Source organism: Pseudonaja textilis, chromosome 2, assembly GCF_049901715.1.
Source record: "Pseudonaja textilis isolate UNSWEBS1 chromosome 2, rPseTex1.2, whole genome shotgun sequence".
NCBI lineage: Eukaryota > Metazoa > Chordata > Lepidosauria > Squamata > Elapidae > Pseudonaja > Pseudonaja textilis.
In genome coordinates this window covers 157457586-157483082 of record NC_141991.1, presented here as the reverse complement: position 1 = coordinate 157483082, position 25497 = coordinate 157457586, and the positions used below count along the sequence as shown (strand labels likewise).

The 25497-nt window shown below is 36.9% G+C and overlaps 1 protein-coding gene across 4 annotated transcripts in view; it reads right to left on the bottom strand.

The window, feature by feature from the left end:
• The window catches only part of STXBP5L (syntaxin binding protein 5L), an 82482-nt gene extending 58496 nt beyond the window's left edge, over positions 1-23986 (bottom strand). For 3 of the 4 annotated variants that reach the window (XR_015742061.1, XR_015742063.1, XR_015742062.1), the window contains exons 1-6: positions 20492-23986; positions 15765-15862; positions 14295-14376; positions 13458-13558; positions 9718-9852; positions 3692-3755 (exon numbers count right to left, since the gene is read on the bottom strand). Coding sequence is in view for 1 of the 4 variants with exons in the window: in XM_026713260.2 (XP_026569045.1) it covers positions 3692-3755; positions 9718-9852; positions 13458-13558; positions 14295-14376; positions 15765-15862; positions 20492-20674 (663 nt within the window). In the remaining 3 variants the exon portion in view is untranslated. The remainder of the gene's footprint in view (positions 1-3691; positions 3756-9717; positions 9853-13457; positions 13559-14294; positions 14377-15764; positions 15863-20491) is intronic. The other variant, XM_026713260.2, reaches the window with a different exon arrangement.
• Positions 23987-25497: the final 1511 nt, after the last annotated feature.

Sequence of the window (25497 nt, the reverse complement as noted above, 5' to 3'; positions counted from 1 at the left end):
TGTGATATGGCAAAGGTGCCCAACTCCCAGGCTGTAGCCCACTACTGGCCCTTGAGCATTTCAGAACCAGACCGTGGAAGTGGTAGGTAAGCTTGCACATGCCTGTCACTCACACAAATGGAGCTGTACACACATGCTTGCCACCACATGGAGAGAACCATCTCCCCTCCTGCCACCACCACCCCCGCGCTGGGCAGCAAAGCCAAAAAGGTTGGGGAACTCTGTGTTACGGAACCATCAGTGGTGGGATTCAATTTTTTTTTACTACCCGTTCTATGGGCATGGCTTGGTGGGCATGGCAGGGGAAGGATACTGCAAAATCTCCATTCCCTCCCCACCCCACTAACCTGCTTTCCAGCTCCATTCTCTTGTGCAGGGCAATAAAAGAAAACCCAGCCAATTAGCTGGGACTTGGGAGGCAGAGAATAGATGGGGGTGGCAGACAGAGGTGGTATTTGCTGGTTCTCCGAACTACTCAAAATTTCCACTACTGGTTCTCCAGAACTGCTCAGAACCTGCTGAATACCACCTCTGCATTGAATGAAATCTTTCAGAGTTTCTGAAGCACAGAGGAACTGCAAGAGAACTGGAAAAGACCAGATGTGGTTCCAATCTTCAAAAAAGAGCGGAAAGTGGATCCAGGAAACTATAGGCCAATTAGCTTGATATATCAATACCTAGGAACATTCTGGAAAAGATAATCAAGCAGATTTTTGAGCACTTAGAAAGGAACAAGATGATTAATAGAAGCCAGCGTGGCTTTTGTTAAAAACAAATCATACCAAACAAGCCTTAGTGCCTTCTTTGATAAAGTGACTATACTAGTGGATCAAGGAAATGCCGTGGCTATCGTATACTTAGACTTCAGTAAGGTATTTGACAAAGTAGATCATAGCCTAATTTTTGGTAAGATAGAACAATGTGGGATAGATGGTACCACCACCAGATGGATTTGCAGTTGGCTTACCAACCACTCCCAGTGTGTGATCCTCAATGGAACTACATCTATGCAGAGGAAACATGAAGGGGAATACCTCAAGATTCTGTCCTGAGCCTACTGTTCTTCAACACTTTCATAAATGATATAGATGGCGTAGATAAATTTGAGGAGAAGGGGATCTCAAATTTGCAAATGACACCAAGCTGGGGGAACAGCTAACACTTTGGAAGATAGTCTCTAGATTCATAAGGATCTTGGCAGATTTGATCATTGGACTCTATTCAATAAGATGCAGTTCAATGGTGAGATAATAAGGTCCTACACTTAGGCAGGAAAAACCAAATATACAGGTACAGAATAGATAGTACCTCCTTCAAGAATAGTATCTGTGAGAGGAATTCTAGTAGAGCACAGCTTAAATATGAGCCAGCAATGTGCTGCAGCTGCCAAAAGCCAATGCAATCCTAGGTTGCATCAACAGAGGGACAACGTCAAGATTATGAGAAGTGATAGCACTACTCTATTTTGCACTAGTAAGGCCACACTCAGAATGCTGCATCCAGTTCTGGTCACCACAATACAAAAAAGATGCTGAGACCCTAGAAAATATGCAGAGAAAAGCAACGAAGACGATAAGAAGACTGGAAGCTAAAGCATACAATTGGCTAAGGGAGCTGTGTATGTTTAGCCTAACAAAGAGCAGGCTTAGGAGTGACATGATAGCTGTTTACCAATACTTGAAGGTTGTCACAGGGAAGAAGGGGTCAATTTATTCCCCAAAGCAACCATACATTAGGTTGCTCCTCATATTCCCTAACCTTTTCCCTGCCCTGAATCCACTTGCCACTCAATTTTCCACCAGCTTTATTGCCTTGCTATCCCCCACATTTCCTTCTATTCCTCCACTCCAGTGCTACCTTTCTCTCCCACCCTTATCTAGATCTTCTTTCACTTTGCTTTCCATTTCATCCCTCTGTGTTCTTAAATGCTTAGTCACTTCTCCTTCACTGCCTTTCTGCCTTTCTGCTTGGCTGTTCCTCTTTTACATCACCCTGGCACTCTGTTTCCCCCTCCTCTACCTGATTCTTCCCAGTACATTCTGTCTCTTCAATTTCCTGCAATTCTCATGCAAGCTTTTCCAGACAGCTCACGACTATTCTCTGGCTTCCCTGTGCTGAATTCCCTCTTCCTTTTCTGCTGAAACACTGAAACCTCTCCAACCCAGGAGAGGGGGATAATTTGTTTCTTTAGCAAGGCCTTTCCTGCTAACTAGAACAAACCCTACATCTCCCCTACTTCTGAAACAGATGGAAAAAGCAACATTTGTCATTGATAGAGAAGACGATGAAATGATCTTACTGCTGTATTAATGGGCAAAAACCATTAATGCTTTTTATAATGCTATAATATTTACTAAATACTGTATAACAAAATGTTTTAAAATGAATAAGAATAATGCATAAAAAATAAAGCAATAATAAAGTAAGGTGATATTAAAATAATTAACAGAATAAAAGTGGTCCCACCCTTTGGGATGTGGGTTTTCTCATGCCCCAGCAAGTTATTCCGCACACACAGGTCCCATGTAAGTGTAAAGATTAATTTAAAAAGAAGGGAACTGTCTTTCCACCCCTAACTAACGTAGTACAGCTGAGGAGTCATTAAACAGTGAAAAGTTCAAAGAGGCATATTAATTCAAGGTGTTCAGCTTTGGTTTCTCACAGAGAATTTTCTATAAGGATAATTTTCTATTCCTTATCAGAAAAGTTTTAACAAGAACAGATATCCACATTCTGGCAGATTCACTTCTAGTGTTTCTCTACCGGTGTTCCAGACATCCTTTCCTCCTTTCCATGACCTTGGATTGGTGAATAGCAAGTGATGTCTTGGGAATGATTGTGTCAAGACCTAGAGACTAAAGAGGCAAATGCTGGCCAGGTTTTTAGGAAACTCCACACATATTCTCCAAAGCTTCTTCGATCATCATAACAGATTTCCCAGTCTCAGTTGGATTAAAGAACTGATCTGGATGAATTTCTTGTCTGGCAATGGGGCCTATCCAGAACGTACTATGAGATGAAACTCAGGATATTCAGGAACAACTTACTTCTAGGTCATGAAATTGTAGCTCTTCTCTGTAAAGGATTCTTCATGTTCTGACAGTAGTGGAATATGTGTGTATGGGATGAGGATTATGCACTTAATACAAGCAAGTGTTCAACTTAAAAATTCATTACTGAGGATATTAATGGAAACCATAAAAAACACCTCTTATAATATCCTCAAGGCTGGTCTCCAAATATTACTTTGCCTTGTGATCAAAGCCCATCTTTATAATTTAACTGTAAAGAAGCTGTCATATTATGTGATTTTACAATTATAATTTGAAGAATAAAAATTTATAGACATAACAATCATGAGATCCACAGATGTATTTTTAAAACTGATTGAAAATGCATATTTTTCAATATATAGTGAACGAACAGCCTATATTAATATATACATTGCACAGTTCAGAAGTATTTATTATATTTGTAGGTTCAGGTCAGTAAAATTTCTGTTTACTAAAAACTTGTTTAACCTTACTCAAAAGGAGTATACATTATTTTTTCTCCATAATATTGTATTGTCCATCGCTTTACATACTTTTTATGGAAGTTAGTATGTTTAAGTTGCCCAATTAACTGTAGCAAAAAGGCAAAAACTGCTAAAACAAAAACACTGAGAAATACTTGAGTTCTTCTTACTCACTTTCCCTTCATCTCTTGGGCTATCGCTTAGATGTACAACAGGCCCAGGGTGAGTCTTCGTTGATCTGCAAATAAAATTGAGACTATAAAAAGCAAGTATAATTTATTTCTGTTTTGTAAACCAGGCAGATAACTTTAGAGGAAATCAACTAAGAAGCTATGGTGACTATTACATAATGAAACTGAATATGATCCTACTTTCAGTGAGAAAATAGGAAATATGCTCATTAAAATTATTAGAGAGTAAGAAGAGAAAAACAGGATCCAGGAAGAGAATAGAGGTCTTTGAATACCTATTTCAGTCTACTTGATGAGGAATTAATGAATGCTCCAGTAATATGATTTTTTAATGAATTCTATACCCATTTATTTTTCATATTTAATTAAGCTTGCTAATCAGAATGATGTGTAGTACTTTGTTAAATACCTTGCTCAAGACACAGACTACAGAATTCCAAGTCAATTAAGGAAAGTATATAATAAAAAATAGAGTTAGCATATTTTTGCTCATAGAAAATATTTTAATGATCTGTTTTGGAATTGTCCTAGGTACTAATATTAAAGCATTTCTATCAATCTTAAATGTCCGTTCTTCACAACTGCCTGATATAGAGGATTGAATCAAAATAGGAATTAAGTGAAACTAAATTCTTGTGTGTTCATTGGTGTTTGCATAAGACTGTGCTGTTGAAACAGCCATGCAATTATACTTATGAATAAGAATTCTATGACTACAATAAATGTTTTATAAAATAATGATCTTTTTAAGTTAGGAGAAAAAACTTCTTTAACAAGCTAGGAATAGGGCTGATTCAGAGGTATGCACAATCCATTCCCAAGCAACTTAACTTTTAAAAATTCACATACAGTTAGGCCAAAAGTGACTGTGGCTGTGGATTAAGGGAGTTAGAGTCAAAACAGCTGAAGGATGCCAAATTATAAAAGGCTGCTCTAAGCAAAAGGAAACCTAGAAAGAAGAAGGATTTTGATGAAGCAATTATCCAGGAATGAACAATCAAAATCTTTCTTCTCAAGTCTGTATGATACTCATGCTCCTGCAGCTGTAAACATCCACCACAGCTCTTGGCTGTTTATTTTTATTTATATATGTCCCACTCTATATATACCTGGCAGCCACTGCTTGATGAATTTGGTGCAAGACAAAGGGTTGCATTTCTATCTGCTATTTTTTTCTGTTTAACTTCATCACTTTTCCCCCCTATTTCAAATTACGCCTTTTCCACCAGAAGCACTTCGTGGCACTTGCATGGAACTCAACTCGATTAGGCTCTAAGCATTATTACTAAAAGGGAGGGCAACGCAGTGCTGAAAGCAAGGCAAGTCTTTTTCTGTGACCTTTAGAAAATGACTTGTCTCGTACACATATATAATGTAATGGGTTGTATTTTATTAAGTTATATACACGTGAATCTAAATTATATAGAATTATGTGTACTGTATTAAACATTGGGATACTGCTCTTTTTTATCCCACCTTTTTTATACAACACTCAAGGCAAGAAACACATCTAACGCAATGCTCCTGCGGCTGCCCCTCTATTTTCCTCACAACCACCACCCTGTGAGGTGGGTTTGGCTGAGAACGAGGGACCCAGCTGTTTCATGCCCAGACGAGGTCTCAAGAGGTCTCTTGATTTCTAGACCAGCACCTTAATTTCTGCACCACACTAGCTCTCAGGCCAAACTTGATTTTTAAACCAAATCAAACCAAATGTATTGGTCTCACTAATCAAGTTCAAAAGAATTAAATAAAATACCTTAATTACAAATACACAGTATTTATAGAGATAGCTAACTGTAAGATGCTGACATGGAAACTGAACTACATAACACACTGAGATGTTTATTCTGCACCTACCATGCTGGGATACACAAATGTCAGGAAGTCTTCACAAGGTCTTCTTCACATGTGGGTTTTGGCTCAATTTAAATGTGTGTAAAATTTTAACTATTTATCAGAAATCTGACTGGACCAGCCAGATAACCCCTCTCTATGAGAGTAAACATGGCTGGCTGAGGAATTCTGGGAATATAATATGAGGTCCACATATCGTAAGATGCTAAGGTTGAAAAACACTTTCCTAGATATTGAGCTGAAAGCCTGCTCAGAGTGTACAAAGGCAGAAAATAAATCTGCTTTAGAGAACAGCATGGATTTTTATATCTAATGATGACATATGAGAGCCCAATCAAAAGTAGACCCGGCTGTTCTAAAGCCTGCCGGTTCAGCTGTTCAGATATTCTCTCCCTCCAGCCTGGCAGCAGTTTCTAGCACAAAATTTTGCTGTGGAACTCCTGTCCTTTCTGAAAATAGGATAATAAGGGCCAGGTTCCTCTCTATAGGTATACAAGCTGATCTAGCAATATAAGTAAAGAGAGTGAATCTAACAGTAATTGCTCAGAATCAGTTCAGGAGGGTTAAATCTCCTCCTTAGAGACTTCTGAAATTTCTGTTGCCTAATTAGTTTGTATTTTTCTGAAACTGACTGATAGCTAATGAGATATCTGTGGTAATGCAAAAATTTTCCACAGACTGCTCTGAGAAATGGTTCTCCTAGATTCTTGCAGACTAGAGCGGACTAGGAAGATGCTGCAAATCTCCAGTATACATGGCTTGCTCTTTAGCTCTTGCTGTTACAGTTAATTGTTCCCAAGCAGCTTGCACAGCATGCTTTGCTTTGACTGCTCATAAGGATGATAATGCCTCCTCTGGATGATTAGCTTTAAATAAGGGGTTCAAGAATATTTCCAGTGGGCCCTATAAATGACACTGTGCTTGGTTTCTCTTCCTTTATGTTCCTGCACACAAGTAATCAGATTAATCCTTTAAACTAGGCTGGTTAACATGTCATTGCTTAATGCCAAAAAAGGAGAAAAGTTTACTCTCTCCTGGCTGAGTTGAATCTGGCTCTTATATTGCCTTTTTTTTTTAAATCATGGGTAGGTTTTGATTCAGGGCAGGTTTTAGTTATTTGTGCAATTTAGAGGCCACCAGACTCTAGATGACTTTGGGCAGCTTGTAACAAATCAAATGGATTTTTTATTATAGTCACAGACCAGCAAAGGAGGGTGGGATACAAACAATTAGTAATTTTTTTAAAAAGCCTAAAATATAACAAAAAAAGGAAAAAGCCCTAAAAATATTACAAGTATATATAAAAACAAGAGTCTAAAAGTCTAAAAGGAGGGGTAAAAATATTAAATGGATGTAGGGGAATATAAAAATTAGCATATGGCCAGCTAAATCTTTCACAATACAAAATACTCTTCAATAACACACTTTTAGCAAATGGACAGAATTCAAAAATTGAGTCCTGGATGTTGCTTATATTTATTGACTATCTTATACCAGACAGTCTGATTTCTCTATCTGTGAATATCCCTGTCTGTTGAATAAAGATCCAGATTTTACTGGAAGCTGCTCACAGCCTTAATAACAAGCAACTATAAAAATTCATCAGCTGCTTTAAAAGTTCCCAAGAGAAGACATATAATTCATAGTGCTTACATTTTGGACCCAGACCAAAAAGTAATTTCTTTGGACTATCAAACAGGCTCCTTAAAACTAACTCCTATCCACTAACAGTTCCATTTTAAGAGAGATTTATATTTGCATGTAAAAAGCTCCTGAAAAATTGCATTATGGTTAGGAGAAACAAATGTAAGACTATGGGTACCAAAGCTCATACCTATAAGTGTGCACTTGATGAGCTACATCCCTTATATTTTAATTTTAAGAGCAGGAAATTCATAACAACAGGGACTGGGCTGAACTTTTGAAGGATATGTGTGGGCTGCTCTATGTCACACTTTTTTTAAAGTACATGCAAGCCTGAACAGATGCTATTGAAGATAGAACTATGTGGGGTAATTGCCTGAATTTTGTCCAGAAATCTCCTTCAAATAATTTGGTCTTGAAATAATTGAATAATTAACACTAACTTCTTTTAGAAGACCCACACATTTGATCTCACATTTATGTGCAAGTCAATCCTACAATTATAATCAATGCCTATCACAGAATGAAGTTGAAAAGTGTAAAAAACTTTTCATTTGGTTGTCTTATCAATCCTGATAAGAGAAATGTGGCTGTTTCTGCTCTGGGAAGTAATAACAAGGGCTCGCTTGATACAAACATGGTCTTCTTTTGAGAATAGAACTCTTCCAATGTTTTTTAATGAGCTGGGGAGATGAACAGAATTCTCATCAAATCTGAAGGAGATAGGAAATTGGATAAGCAAACTAGTAGTTTAAACTTTCCCTTACACTGCCCATCAACTTAAAAGTCACTTTGGCCTAGACTGCCCTCTCAAAGAGGGCAGAGCATGGAGACATTCAGGGATGATATGGGATGAAACTGGAGTCTTAAGAATCTGAAAGACTGAAGGACCTCTTTGGGCTATTTAAAAAAAAAAATCCTCCTCCAAGTGCACAAATGAGGCTTTTGGCCCCATACACTGGGGGATCTGGGAACATCAAAAGGACACACGCAGCCTCCAAATAGCACTTTTGTACCTCTGTTCTAGGAGATTGGAATGCCATTGAGAATAATCTTGATAGGTTAGTGAAAATAGTAAAATGAAATTTAATAGAGACAAATGCAAAGATCTTCACAGAAGAAAAAAATTCATTAAAACAAGTGGAAATTATTCCAATCTAGTAATGGATCACAAATTGAAATACTGGAAAGTTAGCAGTGCAGTATGTTTCCTAAATAGGTGAATGCAATTTTGGGATAGTTCAATAGAAGTAAACTTTCTAAATCATTCAAAGGAATAATTCCATTATATTTGGCATTGGTCATATCCCACCTCGAGTACTGTACTTAAATCTGCATTTTTTAAAAAAAGATTCAGGTGGATTAAATGGGAAAAATGGGAAAACAAGGGATTGCAGATTAAGTCCTATGAATATAGTATGAGAACAGGATTTATTGAGCCCTCAGAACTATTGTCTTAGAAAAATAATATGAAAACCTTATTTCAGTACTAGAGAGGCAAAGAAGATGAAGACTTGTTTGATAGGAAGAATTGGTTACAGGTGAGCGATTAGGATGCAAAAAAAACAAACCCCACCCTACCCCTCTTCAGAAAAATCAAGAAAAATAGAGAGGGGGGAAATGATGCAGGAATGCAGAGCAAGTAGGACAGTTGGGAACACAAATGGAGCAACTAGGTAGTGGATAAAGAAACAGAGCCAAACAAGGAAAAAAGCTAACATTCAGAGGTCGTATTAGTGGAAAAAGAAAGACCGCGAGAGAAGCTACAGAAAGAAATACAGTGGAGGATGCATTGTGGGCTGCACCTGACCATCCACTGGATCATATTCAACTTGGAAGCCAAACTTTTAATATTGCAGATAAACAGTCTTTTCAACTTGAGAGCCATCTCTTATGCTAAATAGCTATTATTCCCAGTACCCTCTCCGCAGCTTGATGGACTAGATAGCAGAGTTCCATGCTTATCATTATCAGTGATCTTGTGGTTCATCAAAGAAAATTATCTCACTACTGACTCATTCACTACATCTGGCATCTAATCATGCTCTGAAGTAGCAGTGAGCTATATAAACCCACCTCTCACATATTAAATTTCCAGACATTTTAAGTTCTCTTAAAATATGTTTCCTAAATGTGTTCTGCAGACTATGATCGGTATCTTTATATAGCTCAAGGGGTCCACATGGATAAATAGGCTTTTTGATACCCCAAATTATGAATGTAACTTGCAAGATTTTAAGGAAAGAAAGATACTGGGACTAAAAGCATTTGGTAAACAACTACTGTCTTCTCACTTTGCAGCAGCAATATTGGGACTGGGTTGCAGTACTTTGCTTTCAGTACTTTGCTTTCATTGCTACAATGCAAAAAGTCAAATACTGTAATAAAAATGAGTATTATTAAAAACTGTTGTTCTTATGTATCTTATGGTATAGATTAGAGGATTTGGTTTTCATTTTATAGAATACCAATAATATGAAAAAATTTAGTGATCAATTCAAAACTCACAGTTCTATAGCCTTGTTCCACATGATAACATATCCAGAAAGTATGAAAGATTCAATATTTACAATATGTGTATTTCCCCTCTCTGTTCCAACATAGAGCCACTTGCTTTGGAAAGGTAGATGACAGAAAGTAATCCTGTGTTAGGAGAAAAGACAATCACATTATATAAATCAATCAGTTTTTATTACAGTCACAGACCAACAGTACAAATAAAAACATTAGAAACAATAATAATAAAAAATAAAAAATGACAAAATAATATATTACAATTAGTGGTGAATTGTTAGTGGACAGTTAGAGCCCATCTAATTTTGCATAGAGTATAACAAAATTTGGTCACATTCAGAGAAAGTATTTTGTACTGATCTGATGACAATAGCTGTACCTAAAAGAGATCAGTATTTCTCGGATATTTTATTAGGTGAGGTATTATCACGTGAGTCTCTAAGTCCTTATAAAAGATGGAGTGTAAAGTCGTGAGCTTTAGTTTCATTGGCTCCTTCTCCACAGGGACACAGCTCATATTTTTTTGTATCAGCTCTCCAAAACTGCTGTGGGAAGTGCGTTGCAGCATGCTAAAGTTAATACCCTTTACATTTTTGGGATGGTTATTTGATATAGGTATCTCACTACTTTAAAAAAGAAACCTGACTGCTTAAAAAAACATTCTTGTGAAGAGCAGCCCAATTTTGTTGGTTTTCCTGATCTTTAATATGTTGCCTAAGTGCACTAAGTGCACACTCATTTCCCATCAACAAAAGTACTTCCCTGGAGAAACCAAGATACTGGAGTTTTTATGAGATGATCCTAAACTATACTGATTCAAAACTGTCTTCTATAAGGAGAGAACTCAAACCTGTAGGGGAAAAGAGTAGTTTTAACCAATGTGCTAAATTGTAAGCCCATGCACCTGGTTTGACTTTACATAGTGCTGCCTTCCACCATAGTGCTGCATTTAAGTATAGCTGAAATATAGCTCTTATTAGGAATTTGGATTGCACCTTTTCCAGAGGACTAAAAGAGTAAGGTCACAGCTGAGCACCACAATTACATTATACAAATGTAGTAAAAACAACATATTGCATTTCTCATCTCAGATCATATGAAATAGTGGTTGTTAAACTATTAATATGGAAAAAACAGGTCATAGTTTTGAATTAAAGTCTATTCCTAAGGAGTGAACAAATATCAGCCTAAATTATTAGTGAAGGTTTTGAATCTTTACTGTCAGCAAACTATCCATGATCATTCATGCATCAGTGATTTTTTCACTAAAGACTCCAATACAGAATAAGGACATCATTATGTAAAAAAGGATATAGCTACTTTCAGTGTAACTCCAATGTAACTCCACTACCAATCCCAGTCACAAAATGAGCATAGCAACAACTGGGTTGCCTCGTAGCTGAGTTAATTTAATTGCTCAACATCTGGTATGATTTGTGCAGCATCTGCATATATAATCCAGACAAATTGGCAAGAGCTCAAAATAGCCTTCTCTGAACACCCCATATAGCAATGATTGCTATTTGTACACTGGTAAAATTGAACAAAAAGGTGAGAATGACTCTTTTTGGAATAACTACATATAGCAGTGACAACACATTTTACCTCATATCTAGTGTGTGTGTGTTTGTGTGTGTAATAAATGAAAGCTAAGGGTATGGGTGACTGAAACAAGATGCTCCTTTTCCAAGAAGTGCAACAGCTTAGTTGAGAAAGGGTGCTTTATCCTAATAGAGGGTGCGTGTCCTTTTAATGGAAATAATTAATCTAAAAGCACTATATAAATATTTTAATCCAGAACATGTTGAACATCACTCATCTAGATAAATAGACCACTGACTAATATAATCTTTGTTTCTAGACTGAATTTCAGCTTATTGCCTTTCATCTGCTCTATCACTGCAGCCAGGAATGGTGAGTAAGCATTTTCAGTGGCTCATCTAAATTAGATTTTAAAAAAGAGGCAGAGTCTTTTGTAAATTAATGATGTGGCAATACATATCCTCAATTGACTTCATTTGGCAACTTCTCATAACTAATATAATATACATGGGAGAAGGAAGGGGTAAGATAGCTTTCTATAAGACTTTGAACAGAAATTCTCAGCACTATCTTTTCTAGATAGTAATTCAAGAATGATCTGACTACAGCAAAGCTCATCTCCCCAAAGATAGTATTTCCAGAAATTTATAATGGTAGATGGTATAAAGACTGGAACTGCTCTTTCTTATAAGAAAGAAATTATAACTTCTCAAATCCAGACAAGAGTTCAAAACATACATGCTTGGCTAAACTTCATCAAGGACCTTGTCCACATTTTTGAAATCAACCAGCTTACTCTACAAATGACTTTCACATTTTCACCTTGAAAGCTGTAGAAACTGCTGTTCTGGAATACATCTGCCTGCCTAAAGAAGGAAAATAACGAATGAAGGCGAATATATGCATCCCAGGATAATGTTGCAGGATGCAATCTGGGTCGATCACTGGGACCAGAGGTTTTGACTTCTGAGCTTTAAGACTCGTGCTATCTTCGATATATGTACATACACTGTATGTACATATATGGAAGATGGCTTGATGTTTTTATGTTTTGTTTGTTTATGTTTGTTTTAAAAACCAATAAAAATTTATATATAAAAAAACTCGTGCTGGAGCCCAGCATAAAAATGACTCCCATTTGGGGGAAGCAGCATTGGTTGCTGGTTTCTGGGTCCAAGTCAAGGTTGTGATAGCTTGGGACCTTGTTACCTTTGGAATGATTTGATGCTGGTGGAACCTGCCATCTACAGACCATATAGATCAGTACTGTAAAAAAACGTGGCCTCACCTCCTTGTCTGTGTGTGTGCGTGCCCCCGCGCACACCTGTGTTTACTATTTATTATATGCTTTGTTCAATTCATGTGTAAATCTATGTAGTTCACAACACTTAAAAACAACATGAAGAATGGTAAACAAATTCAACTAAAAACAACAAACATATAAACCCATACTAAAGCCATTACTAAAAACTAAAAGCTATATTTAAAAATAAAAACAGAGTCACCAGTTTCTGTCCTGAGTTTATGTAAAAAATTCTGAAGGCAAAGTTACACTCCCCTTTGCTGCAGACATTGCCCTACTGCTTATCAAATAATCAAGACAGGCAGGCTTGCCCAAAGAAAATTATTAAGTATTAAATAAAAAATTAAATAATTAAATTTGTATTTATGAACTAAGTTTTAAACTCTTGCTTTATATGCAACTAAATTTGAGCTGAAAATTATTGTGAGCTGTATCTTCTGCTGTCAAATCATAACTATATTAACATTCAAAGCTGCACTAACCTTTCAGCAACATTATTTCTACAATATAGAGCAGCAATTGGATTAAAATGTCCTTCTGAAAGCTATACTTCTCTATGCTATTTCTATAATACTATTAATCATATGTAAACGCATCAAGGATGGCTTTGGACAAAAATTGCGAAAAGTGGAAACTGGCTCATTCCATGTAAAATGCTTGGGCAGAACAATGCCTATGCTATTTGAAGAATAGTACTATTTGAAGATTTAAAAATTGTGAATTAGGGCAGAGGCAAGGATTTTTAGATTCAGGGGGCCCTTTATCCCCTGGTTCATTTGGGACTGGCTCATATGCTGCTTAAGCTTACTTGCATAAATTTAATGAATAAGATTTCAGTATCCCAAAAATCAAATCAGATAAGTAGATCCAAAAACTTTTGGAGCCTTACCGTTCTCGATTAAATTTCAGGGAATGAAGAATTGCTGGCCGTTTCTGTCTTAGATTCCACAAATGAAGCATGTCGTCTGAACTTGCACTAATCAAAGCACCCTAATAAGAAAGGAACATACTTTGTTTTATTATAATTATGCAGACTTTCCTGGGAAAATGGCAATTTTTAAAAAGTAGTTTGGATCATATGTTGCTGTTCTATATCTGCACTTTGCTCCAACTGTAGCTTCGAAATGCTCTTCAAGGGTAGTCCCATGTAGAGCGCATTGCAATAGTCCAGTTGTGAGATGACTAGGGACTGAATGTTTGAGCACAGGGGATCCTGGTTCAGGAAAGGCCACAACTAGTGTGCACAACACAAAGATGTGCAAAGGCTCTCCTAGCCACAACTGCCACCTGTTCCTCAAATAGGAGCCACGAGTCCAGGAGAACCCCCAAGTTGCAGACTGGGTCTTTCTGGAGCAGTGCCACTCCATCCAGAGTCAAAGATGAGAAGTCCCCATTTACCCAAACCCATCTGATGACTCTGGGTGCCTTGCAGCCAAACAATAAATTGCAACGGAATTGTAGAATTTATATGGAAATAAAAGATCTGTAGTATACTTGCCCATTATGAGCTATTCAAATTTTTATCCTAAATTTTGATAGCGTTAGCTATTATTTATAAAACTGTAAAAAGCCAACAAAGAAACAGACTTGTGTGAATAATAGGCAATCTAGATCAAGATTTCATTTTCATTAATATCTTTATTACTTCAAAGCCTTATTTTCTGGGACACAGTGACTGAAACAGTCCAATGTCACTGTAGCAGAATTCTTATTAATGAAGCCTTACCTCATTAATTAAAAATTGAAGCTGCAGAACAGCAGCACCACTTTCATGCTGACAAGAGCAATCAACACCTGGCCTGCCCAATCTGTTAAGTACCATAGTCAAGGATCAGATTGCTTAGGTTGATTGCTGAAATAAAAAAACATACAGAATCAAAGCAGAATTAACTTTTGCTTTTACTAAATAAAATCAGCATGTGAAAAGGCTTAGAGATTTTCTAGAGTTTATTTTCATCATCCTAGATTAGGAGTCCTAAGGATTCATACAGAGCGATTTATTCATCTTATCCCAATATTAGTAATAGTATTCCATTGAACAAATATATACAAAGGACAGCCTTTAGGACAACAATGACCTGGATGACTGAGAATCTCTACAGACTTTTAGCTATACAATTTGGGATGAACACCCTTTGAATGATGTGGGAATAGGAATGGATTTCCAGAGGGAGGGGAAAATTGCAGACTACAGGAAGCAGGAGCATTACTCACATGACCCTGAGGACACAGATAACCTCCAAGTGCTTCAACAACCATCTAAAAGGATGCAAATTACCAGCTGACTGCAAGGAATATAAATCCTTCTATTTCCCACTATCCTGTTAAAAGTTGAAGAAGCTTCTTGGATGAGAAGCGGAATATCTTCAAAAGAAAAAAACAAGAAAGTCCAGCTGCCTCCTGAGAAAGCACCTTTGGGACATTGAACATGTACTATGCTATAGCTCTTAGAGCCACTGAGCATCCTTGATTCTTATTAAGTTGACTTTTCTGAGATACATTACTGCCCAGTGTTGGTATTTTAAAAGGTTTTGTATATCTCAGATGTTGACAACTAATTCAGTGGTTAGCCAAAAGGACTGGAACCCAGACTGAAATCCAATTTCACTTGGCACTTTCTAACTTGAATGAGAATAGTTGGTCTTTGGGAAGAATTATGGATGAAGGTGCTCTCTATATAAATGAAATAATCATATAAATCAAATAACCAAATGTCTGGATATTGATTCACTCTGTTCCAAAGCTGGAAATCTGGCAAATACTAGAATGGATGCAATTGTTTATGTGAGTTATTTCCTGTTACCGTATAAAATATAATAAAATAATCTCCCACTACTCATTCAAAATGCTTATTTCTTCCCAATTATTCAATATGTAATTATGGCCTTTTCCAGATACCATCTGGAGTTCTTGAATGCAGATGTCATCCTTCAGTGATTCTACAGTGGCTGAGACAAAACTAGTTCCAAAAGAAGATCAAGCTATCTAGCCAAGTCCATAATTATGAAACAAAGTGAGGTCCCAGAATCAACACTGGCACATAGAATCAACTTTGGTTTATACTGTCACAAAAAACAATAGCAAAATATAGTTAAAAAAGTATTCTGTATTTATCTGAATAAAGATGAAAAGAAACAAACTGATAAAGCTGTAAAATGTAATTGAGACTATTATACTGCCCAACAGCAAAGGATACATTCGTATTGCACCTGTTCTTGTTCCAACAGCCAGAATCTTTTGAACTGGGTCAAAAGCTAAAACAGTGGGCAGATATGGAAATCCATGACGAACTGTCTGCAACAGAAAATATAAATCTTAGTTGGGAAGAATAATTGTACCTCTTAGATATATTTTCTATACTTCTTTAATTTCCTTAATTTAATTCCTAAAGCAAATAAAAAGTAGAGTGGCCACTCAGTGATTAAAAAAATATCGATTAACTAATCATATATGTTTTAATGCATTGACCAAATAATGGTATGCATGCACATACATATTGCAAACGTCAACATAAGACTAAATTTAAAATTTATTCTGAAGTGTGGTGAATTTTCATGGAAAACTTTGGATAGTAGCAGATAGTCTAGAACAGCCTACTGACTGCAAAAATGCAGCTCAAATCAGTGGAGAAGGGGAGAAATATACATTATAAGACAAACATTTTAAAAACTTTTCAACATAAACAAATATTCAGTGTGGAAAGAGATTACTACAGAATGTCTGAGGTTCACTGTATTATACTTGCTCACCAATTAAGAAAAAAGAAACAATTCTATCCAGAATAACTCAAGAATTAAAAGATAAGACTGAATCTGATTATTATAGAATTTGAGAGAAGTTTTACCAATGGTTTAAAAAAAGGAGTCATTGAAGCAAAGATGATCAATATTTATATACATATGTAAATTTGTATATTTTGTTATGTATGCACCATGTTCATTGTTTTTAATTTTTTCCTGTTTGTTGTTCATTAATAAAAATTATACATAAAAAAGAAAAAATAAACAAAAGAAAAGCAAAAGAAAAGGTTCCGCTCTCAGTTACCTCATTATTTCCAGAGTAGAGTACTGTAACGGACTCTAGACAGAGCTGCCCTTGAAGAGCATCCACAAATTTCAGCTGGTGCAAAATGCAGTAACATGGGCAGTTATAGCATATGTGTACCTGTTACACCTCTGCTGTGCAAGCGATGTTGGTTGCCTGTTTGTTTGCAGGTCTGACTGAAGGTGCTGGTTTTGATTTTTAAACCCCTTCATCAGGGATGGAATTCTACCAGTTCGCCCCTATTCGCTAGAACCAGTTGTTAACATTCTAAGCAGTTTGGAGAACCGGTTGTTAGAAGAAATTACTGGCCTAATCCTGTAAGGAAGGCAGGAAGGAAACATTCTGGTGTAGCTTACAGAAACTGCCTCTCTGTTAACCCTTATTACATTCTGGGCAGGACTAGACTTCCTGTCTCAGGAACATCTCTGGAGTTTTTTTTCCTCCTTTGCTGGTACTTTGCTTGTGTGAGTGACCATTCAAAGTTACAATGGCACTGAAAAAAGTGACTTATGACCATTTTTCACACTTACGACTGTTGCAGCATCCCCACAGTCATGAGAGGCCAGGCGAGGAGATGCGTGCCTTGATGTGAGTGATATTGAATTGGCCACGCCCAGCCAATAACATGACCACAAAGCCATGTCCACCCAGTCACATGACCATCAAGCCATGCCCACCAATTAAGCCACGCCCACAGAACCGGTTGTTAAAAAATTTGAATCCCACCCCTGCCCTTCATGGCATGGGCCAGGATATCTGAGGGACCTGATTACATCTGCTCCTTCCATTAGATCTGGCAGAAGAGGTATGCTTTGGGTTCCACTTGCAAAGGCTTTCATCTGGTTTTAACACCAATTTTCTTCATTATCTTGTGGTTAATAATATTGTTAATGTCTTTTAATTGTAGTTGTAGTTTACTTACTTTAATTAGTTTTATTGCAAGCCACTTAACATCACTTTACTATGATATAGATGGCTATGTCTGATTAAACAAATAAATAAATCCAATATTTCAGACAGACTACAAGATCTGCTTCAAATGAGCAAATATCTCTGCAGTAATTGCAGAGTTTAAAATATGACAAGTATCCAGAAGATTTTAACAACAAAATTATTACTTCATGACAGATTTATGAATAGAAGCTGAAATTAAACACCCAATGTCATAACTTGTGCAGAGACATAAAGAAAATCAGACTTAGCACATACAGAATCAGAATCTGAGAGCAAATTCCTGGTGAAATGTGCTTATTATTTCTACAGAAAGAGAAATCTTCTGGAAGATATGTAATTTCTCAGGTTTCTCTAACATCTTAAAGATTCCCAATGTTAATCAAAGGCTACTGTGGAGGTAGATGAAAGATACACCCTTCTTTCCCTATCCTTCCTTTCTCCACATGTTGTACTTCTGTTTCTCTTTTAACAAAGAAACCATCAGGGTGGTAATCTGAGCAGGTACATGACAAAGAAATTTACAGAAATGCGGACTGTGGGTCAAGAATGGCCATGGCTGGGGTAGGGTACATACTACGTAGCCTTTCTTCCAATGTATTTTTAAACTTTGCATGTGCAAATCTGAGCAAACCAGACTTCTGTTTTTTCATCAGAACAGCCTTGTGGCCTCTGATGAAAAAACAACTTTATCCTAGAACAATAAGGTTCTATATGGCAATTGCTGAAAATCAACCTCTCCTGAAACTGTTTTCTTTAAAAGACTTTCTCCCTCTCCCACTCCTTGATTCAATTGCCATATTCTATAAGGTCATATTTTGAGATATTTAAAATATTTTTTAGGTATAAGCATTTCCTTTTTCTATAGACATTACAATAATAAAGCATGGAATTATTTTATGGAGTTCTTCATTTCATCTTCCTGTATCAGAAAATGTAAAATTAGTTGCAGTAAGTAAATAACATCTCAATATAGTTTGTTTGTTTTTAAAACCACTCATCATTTCTAATTAGCAGGGAGAGGGGGGAAATTGTCATAAGAAGCCATAAGAATGGAATAAAGTATTTTAAAGTACAAGTGTTAAGGAAATCAATTCCACAGGTAGGCTGAAACTACTTTTAATGACCAGACTCTTGCAAGTCTGACTGTGCATATTTCTTCTTCTTCCTTATAGTTCAGTGAATTAGAGAGCTGTCTACCTGAGTGGCATCCAAAAATAATATTTGAGCACCTTTTTTTCAAGATAATGATTCCTACATATCTGTCAGTCCTTTTCATAATGCTTTATTACCAGATATGAATTCTATCTTCAGCTCAGATGTTAGAGGATAGGAAAGGATAGAGTGATATCTGGCAAAGGTTCCTCGTGATTTTCCTCCTTTCTCAGGAGAATGATTGAAGATAATATGCTGCCTTTTTTCTTCCATCCTCTATCAGAACTCGAAGTCCCAGATGAGGGCATTTGATATTGTAACTGATGACAGGCTAGGTGCAGTGTCCTTAGAGATCCCTCAAATCAAACTGGATTTCATTTTTTTTAATGTTACAGTGTTTGCAGGATTTTTAGTTTTTTTACCCAAAACATACTCATTAAAAACCTCAATCCTCCATACAGAATGACAATGATTTCACACATACCCTCGCCTTCTTGAAAGAGATTTAAATGAGCAAAGTGACACTAATAAACCTTTATAAGAGTTTAAGCTCAGTGCTGTAAAAAGTGTGTGAAAATTGTGGGAAATAGTCAATCTATTATAGCAAAAAGAGAAAGTGCAATTTTCAAGATGAAAAGGGTTGGTTCGTTCTGTTGGTGTACGATGAGAAAGAGAGAGCACATTATGAGCAATGGAAACTGAGGAAGATTTCCTTTAAGCATTTCAGCAGGAAATAAAACCTGCAGGAGCCATTCTTATGTCAAGATACTTGTTACAATGTGACACAATAGTTCTTCTACCACTTCCGTTTGTTATTTTGGACTGTTCTTTCCAACTGATAAATAAAATGTTTCATTTATGTTCTCAGTTACAACTGTTTATTTATATATTCTCACAAGTTCTATTCAGTGTTGCTAAACTGGACATTGGAAACTGCTGCTTGGAACATCTTGCATAAGACTCTGGTCCCTTTTGAGCAGTTTCTGCATTCAGCATGAAGCTCTGTAGGAAAGAAAGGTGTGCAGAGGATTGTATATGTAGACAAAAGTCATGATCCTGTGTATTTTAATTATATCATCTTAATCCCATGGTGAGAATGCCTATTCCCTTCTAGTTCTCATACAACTATCAGTTCTAGACTTTTGTCTAATCCTGCAATTTTAGCTATACAAGTAGACAGGTATTCTTTCATTCCTTCCTAGACAAATATTGGTTTATTGGAAGACATTACTACAAAACTTCTACAGAATTGTAGACTGGATCCTTCAGAGACAGTCACAAACTCATGGCCTGTGAGGGTCCTGTATGAGTCAGCTTCCTCACAATGGGCCACAAGTTTGTTAATTCCACTTAGAGAACAAAAACTCTTACATTGCCTCCTGAAATCCAACTGGATACAATACCCTTTTGGGGTCCATCCTAAAAGATGGATTACCCTAGAACATAGCCAGAAATCCAACTAACCATATAATAGCCCACCTAGGGCAACTGAAAGACTGGAGGTATCTCCACCTGTGAAACACCTTAATCAATACTCTTAATCAAATTAAGCATATTGTATCATGTCTCAGGCTCCTTACCGACTAGAATAAACCCATACTTGTTTTATTGTGATTTCATTATACAAAATAAAAAGGTAGGTGTGTGGGGGGAAAGTGAGAAAAATAAAATGCAGCCAATATTTAAGCTAATGTAAATTGGTCTGTTACAACTGATCTAGAGCTTTCCACTTTTTTTGAATATTGATGCTTGCAGAAAGCATTCAGCTCTTACCTTGCTTATCCGAAAGTAGTCTGAGGTCAGCCTTTCCTGAATTTCATCCCTGGGTGTCCCTGCAGCCTCTCCGGAGTTCCCAGAGTTCCTTCCAGGCCCACTGCCACTGCTACTATTACTGCAGTTTCCACTAGGAGATGAAGTTAAACCATCCAAAACTTTGTGAAAACTAAATTTCTTCATTTTGTAGAAAAAGTCTCAAGATTAATTTCACTTATGAGAACTCCTTGGGTTTGTTAATTTCACATTCAGCAAAGAATGTTTCCTCTCACAAAGAATCTCTCAAATGTTCCAATGATACAGCAGTATGGCATTTTTTGCTAACTCAAATGAAATACATAACATTTTAATTCTATTTTAAAAAGAAAGCATGTTAAGAAGGGATATTCTAGAATGACATTAGGAAAAGAAAAAAGTGAAGGCTAGGCATTTAAAAGGGATTTATTATGGCTCCTCCTTAAAGAATTGAGATTTATAAAACTAGTAATCCAGATTTTAGAACACACCTTCCTGCTGGAAATATATTTTTAAGTAATTGAGTCCTGCAAGCCAAGGTATTTGGTCAATTACTTTATTATAATCTTAAATATGATTCTTCTGAAGAGTTGCTAATTGTCCATTTGCTTGATTTTTAAAAACCCTGGCTTCTACCCTAGATAGTCCATGTTTTGGAATATTTGTAGAATCGTCTTTATCTTTCCTGATAACCTTTATATTTAGAGTAAGTATTTAACTATTCAGTTAACCTCCATCTTTGTAAATAAATGACATTCTCTTGCGATCTGAGGTATTTTTCCCTGCTTCACAACTACAGTCTTCCCTCACAATGCCAGCCTCCCACTCTGATTACAATGTTGCTATACTGTTCAGCTCCAGAAGAAAACCACAGTTTATTAATTGTGAAGTACCCACTCATATTCTAATTAAATCAAAACCAAACCAAATAAGGATTCTTTTGTTAGCAAGTAAGTTGTAGATACAATGCTGCCCTCGCTGCAAAGAGGCTTAAAAAAGTTGGGTTCCCAATTAGGCTTTGATGAAATCAGCTATGGGGCTGACCCACAACATCCAAACCAATGAAAAGTGGAGGAATACGAATTACGCCTGGACATAAATTGCGTCCCAACAGGCTGGTCACAACTAGGAGACGTAGAAGAGGATGTAGGATCACAACTTCATGAATTGCGGGCACGCATCGCCCACAAACTGAGGGAGGACTGCGCAATCCTCCGGTCGCTTAGCTGTTAGTGGTGCCGCAGTTCCCCGACCGATCCGTCCAAGCAGCTCTCCAAGGTCCTGAAACCACAGGCGAAGGCGAAGGCGAAGGCAGTGACTCCTCCTCCAGACTCACCCGGCTAGCGCGCCAAAACTAGGGAGGATTGTTTCGCTTGAGGGAAAGGCTGGAGAACGATGATGAGCTCACTATTAGATAATCCGCTTGCAATTTTGAAAAGGAGCGGAGTTGCAAGAAATCAGAACGAAGCAAAAGAATGGTGGAAAGAAAGAACTTCCCAACTCAGAAGATTTTGCAATAGACCGAAGGAGGTGAGATTAGAGGAAAACTAAAACATAACTCAGAGAATCCGAATTTGATTCCGCTTAAACAGAAATCTCCGAAGGCTGGCCAATAAGGAATGGCAAAAGGAGCAAAATGCTGCAGTTTAGGTCCGGAACCTTCTTGCCGCTTCCTCCTTCACAGCGCTGGAAAAAAAATGGCTGAAAGAGGAAACGCCGGCGATTATTGGAGAGAGAGGAGTGAGTGGGAGCAGTTAGAGCGCGTGCGCGCGCAACCGTATAGCCTCATCGGGTGGTACCTGCTGCCATGTCATTGTCCTTTTTGATTGACCAGAGGTGAGCTAGAGGGGGCGCTGCTGTCTTCCACCCTGCTGGCTTCTCTGATTCCATTCTAAAAGGCGGGGCTGAGGAAATATTGAACCCTTTAAAAGGATCCGATGCAGTTTGGAGGCGTGAAGTACTTCAGAGATAGTAACATGAATCGAATTTATCGTGAGCAACATTTGATAAATTCCATGGGGAATGGGACCAAAACCCAGTGAAAGTTTGCTTCTGAAACCTCTGAAATTTTTTTTTGGGGGGGAAGCCAACAGGGACTGAACTCATCTGCTGAGACTTTGCCTTTTAAAATAGCATTGATTTATAATTATTGTTAAATTAGCACTATCAAGACATTATAGCAAAACTAAAATTTAGTCTGCAAGTAGCACCGTTCACAGAAAATGGCCAACACATCCATAGTGACATTAGCACACGCCACTCTTAAAAGGTTACCTTTTGTCTGATGCAAGAAGTAATGGTATTTATATGATAATTAATATGTTGCCTCCCTTCCACAAATGTTCATGATAACAAGGCTTTAAAAATGTTATCTCCAGTTGAGGAATTATGTTCCAATTATTTTGGCAATGGTGGTATAATTATTTTTAATTGTATTTTGTGGTCCCCCCCATCATAATCTCAAATACAGAATAGAAACTGAACCTGGATGGGAAGTGGTTTGGTTAAAATTTCAAGTGACTCAAATGAAACAGAATCTGCAAATAAAGAAATAAATAAAGTATTGGCATGTTTACAATTTTGATTTATATTTTTAACTACACTTAAATAATGTTCATTTGAAGCAATTCTCAATAAAAAAAGTTAACAATTCCTGCTGTAAGAAATGCTGAATTCCACACGTCTAAAAAACTGTTGAATGAAACCTATGTGCATATTTATTAAATGTTTTAAGCTAGACTGGGGAAAGACATTTTATGGCTATTCTATAAAAGTGCTTGTTCTCCTCTATTCTAAATATGTTTAATATTTCTTACAAAAATAATAATGCTAAAATTCTAACTAGAAATATGCCATGAATTGGGAAATAAATGGAAGAGCTGCACTTTTACAGTATTTATAATACAATTTAGTCTATATTCTCAATTATTTTGGATCATTTTCTATGTATGCAATATTTGTTACAGTAAGCATACATTTCACCTCTGTTACAAACTACGAGATGCATTAAAGACTTTACTTCTGTAGGTAAGAACCATGAATACTTTTCCTGAAATATTGTTCTTGATCATTATTACTGAGGGGAACCATTGTCAGTCATCCGTAGACACCCCTCCATCCTGCACCCCCACTCGTGTCTGAAAACTAGAAGTCCTGGATATGATCCCTGATGCTGCACGTTTTCCATTCAGGCTAGAGAAGAAAAGTTATGTCAGCAAAGAAGCTGATGTGAAGTCTACTGAGTCTTTTATCAAGATTATGGACAGAAAATCATGAAGAAAAAAGGAAATAAGGCAGATATTTGGCAAATAGGAGTCAGTGCTAAGGATGTAAGGAAGCCACTAAAAGATGAAGAAGAAAGCTGCAGAGGATGAGGAAAGCAATAGATAGAAGGAAAGAAGTAGAAAGGTTATTTGGGAATTCCTTTGCCCCATAAGGCATCACACTAGCCAGCAAAGGTGTTCATAATATCTAGGATCTCAATATTACATTGTATGATATACTGCGATTTACATGCCATAATAACTAAGCATAATAACTATGGCCAATATGCAGTTTGTTTGGCTTGGGGTTTATACATATATTCTCTTGAGAATGAATGTAATTTAAAAAATCAGGTAAAATAATTAAGGTACAAATAATTAAGGTAGCAAAAGTAATCATACTGAAAATAGTCATAATAGAAATTTGGCTATGTATTATCACAAATGTTTGTTCTTTCTCATCTTTTTTCTCAGTGACATGTTTTTTGTGTGAAGATATCAATCAAAGTGATACTGTTTGTGAGAAGTTATACAACTTGAGTGTAAATGCTATAGATTTAAAAGTGGTTTTTCTAGTTCTAGCTACAACGAATTTGTGGCCAGCTCTCTCAAGTCTTTCCCTACTCTCCTGCCCCAAACCATAAGTGTATAAATTTGTGCTATTTTAACTACCTCTGGATATCCTAATGTATATTCTGAAACAAAATGTTCACTTATTTTTGACTGAGACTCTTAGCTAGCCTCAGATTTATCTGACTCACATGATTAATAGCCAATAATGCAAGCTGCTGTAAGCAATTCTTTTTTTTCCCTTGCAGCCTTCAAGCATCCAGTAGGTGTTAGGGTAAATTATACTAAACGATAATGGCTAAATTCACATGTACAAATTTGTAATGTGATTGCTTTGGATTTGCCTTAGCAGAATCTGGAAAACTTGCTGTATACGGGGCTGCCCTTGAAGACTATCCAGCAACTTCAGTGGGTGCAAAATGCAGCAATGCAAGCAGTTGTGTTTCTGGTAGAACACATTACATTTGTTTCACAGGCTGCATTGGTCACCAGTTAGTTTCTAGGTTCATTTCAAGGTGCTGCTGTTGACCTTCGAAGGCTAAGCCCTACATGGCATGGAGTAGGGTTATTTGAGGGACTATCACTGATTTCATCTGCAAAATGGGCCAGGATTAGGTTATAAGTTCTGTTTTTTAGGAACTACATTTGATGGGCCCTTGGTAGTGGGTCTTTTCTATTGTGACATCCATGTGATTCAATCTTCTCCCCACGAGGCGGCCTCATCACTTCCAAGCTTCTGGTCTCTCAAGATTTGATGTCAGTAGGCCTTGGGAATCCTAAGGGCAGGTGAATTGAGGTGGCTCCATTACTATTAACATCGCTTCATCTGTTGTTTTAGTTCTGTTCTTAGTTTTTTAAAAATAATGGTTTTAGATATTGCTGCGACTTTGTTGTATGCCACCCAGAGTCACTTGCTTTTAGAAATTGAGTTCTCAAGCATCAGAAACATTCACCATTTTATTCTGATGCTACATAGAGAAAGTTACTATACTTCAGTCTTTGTTTAAGGCAGCCTTTTCCAACATGGAGCTCACCCTACAATGGTATAAGGAACTGGGTGAACAATATATGTGTTTATATAAGAAAAGAAATAAGAGGAGCTGAGCAGATCTAATCAGCTTATATCTGGGTCCAAAGGGTAAAATTATAGAAAATACC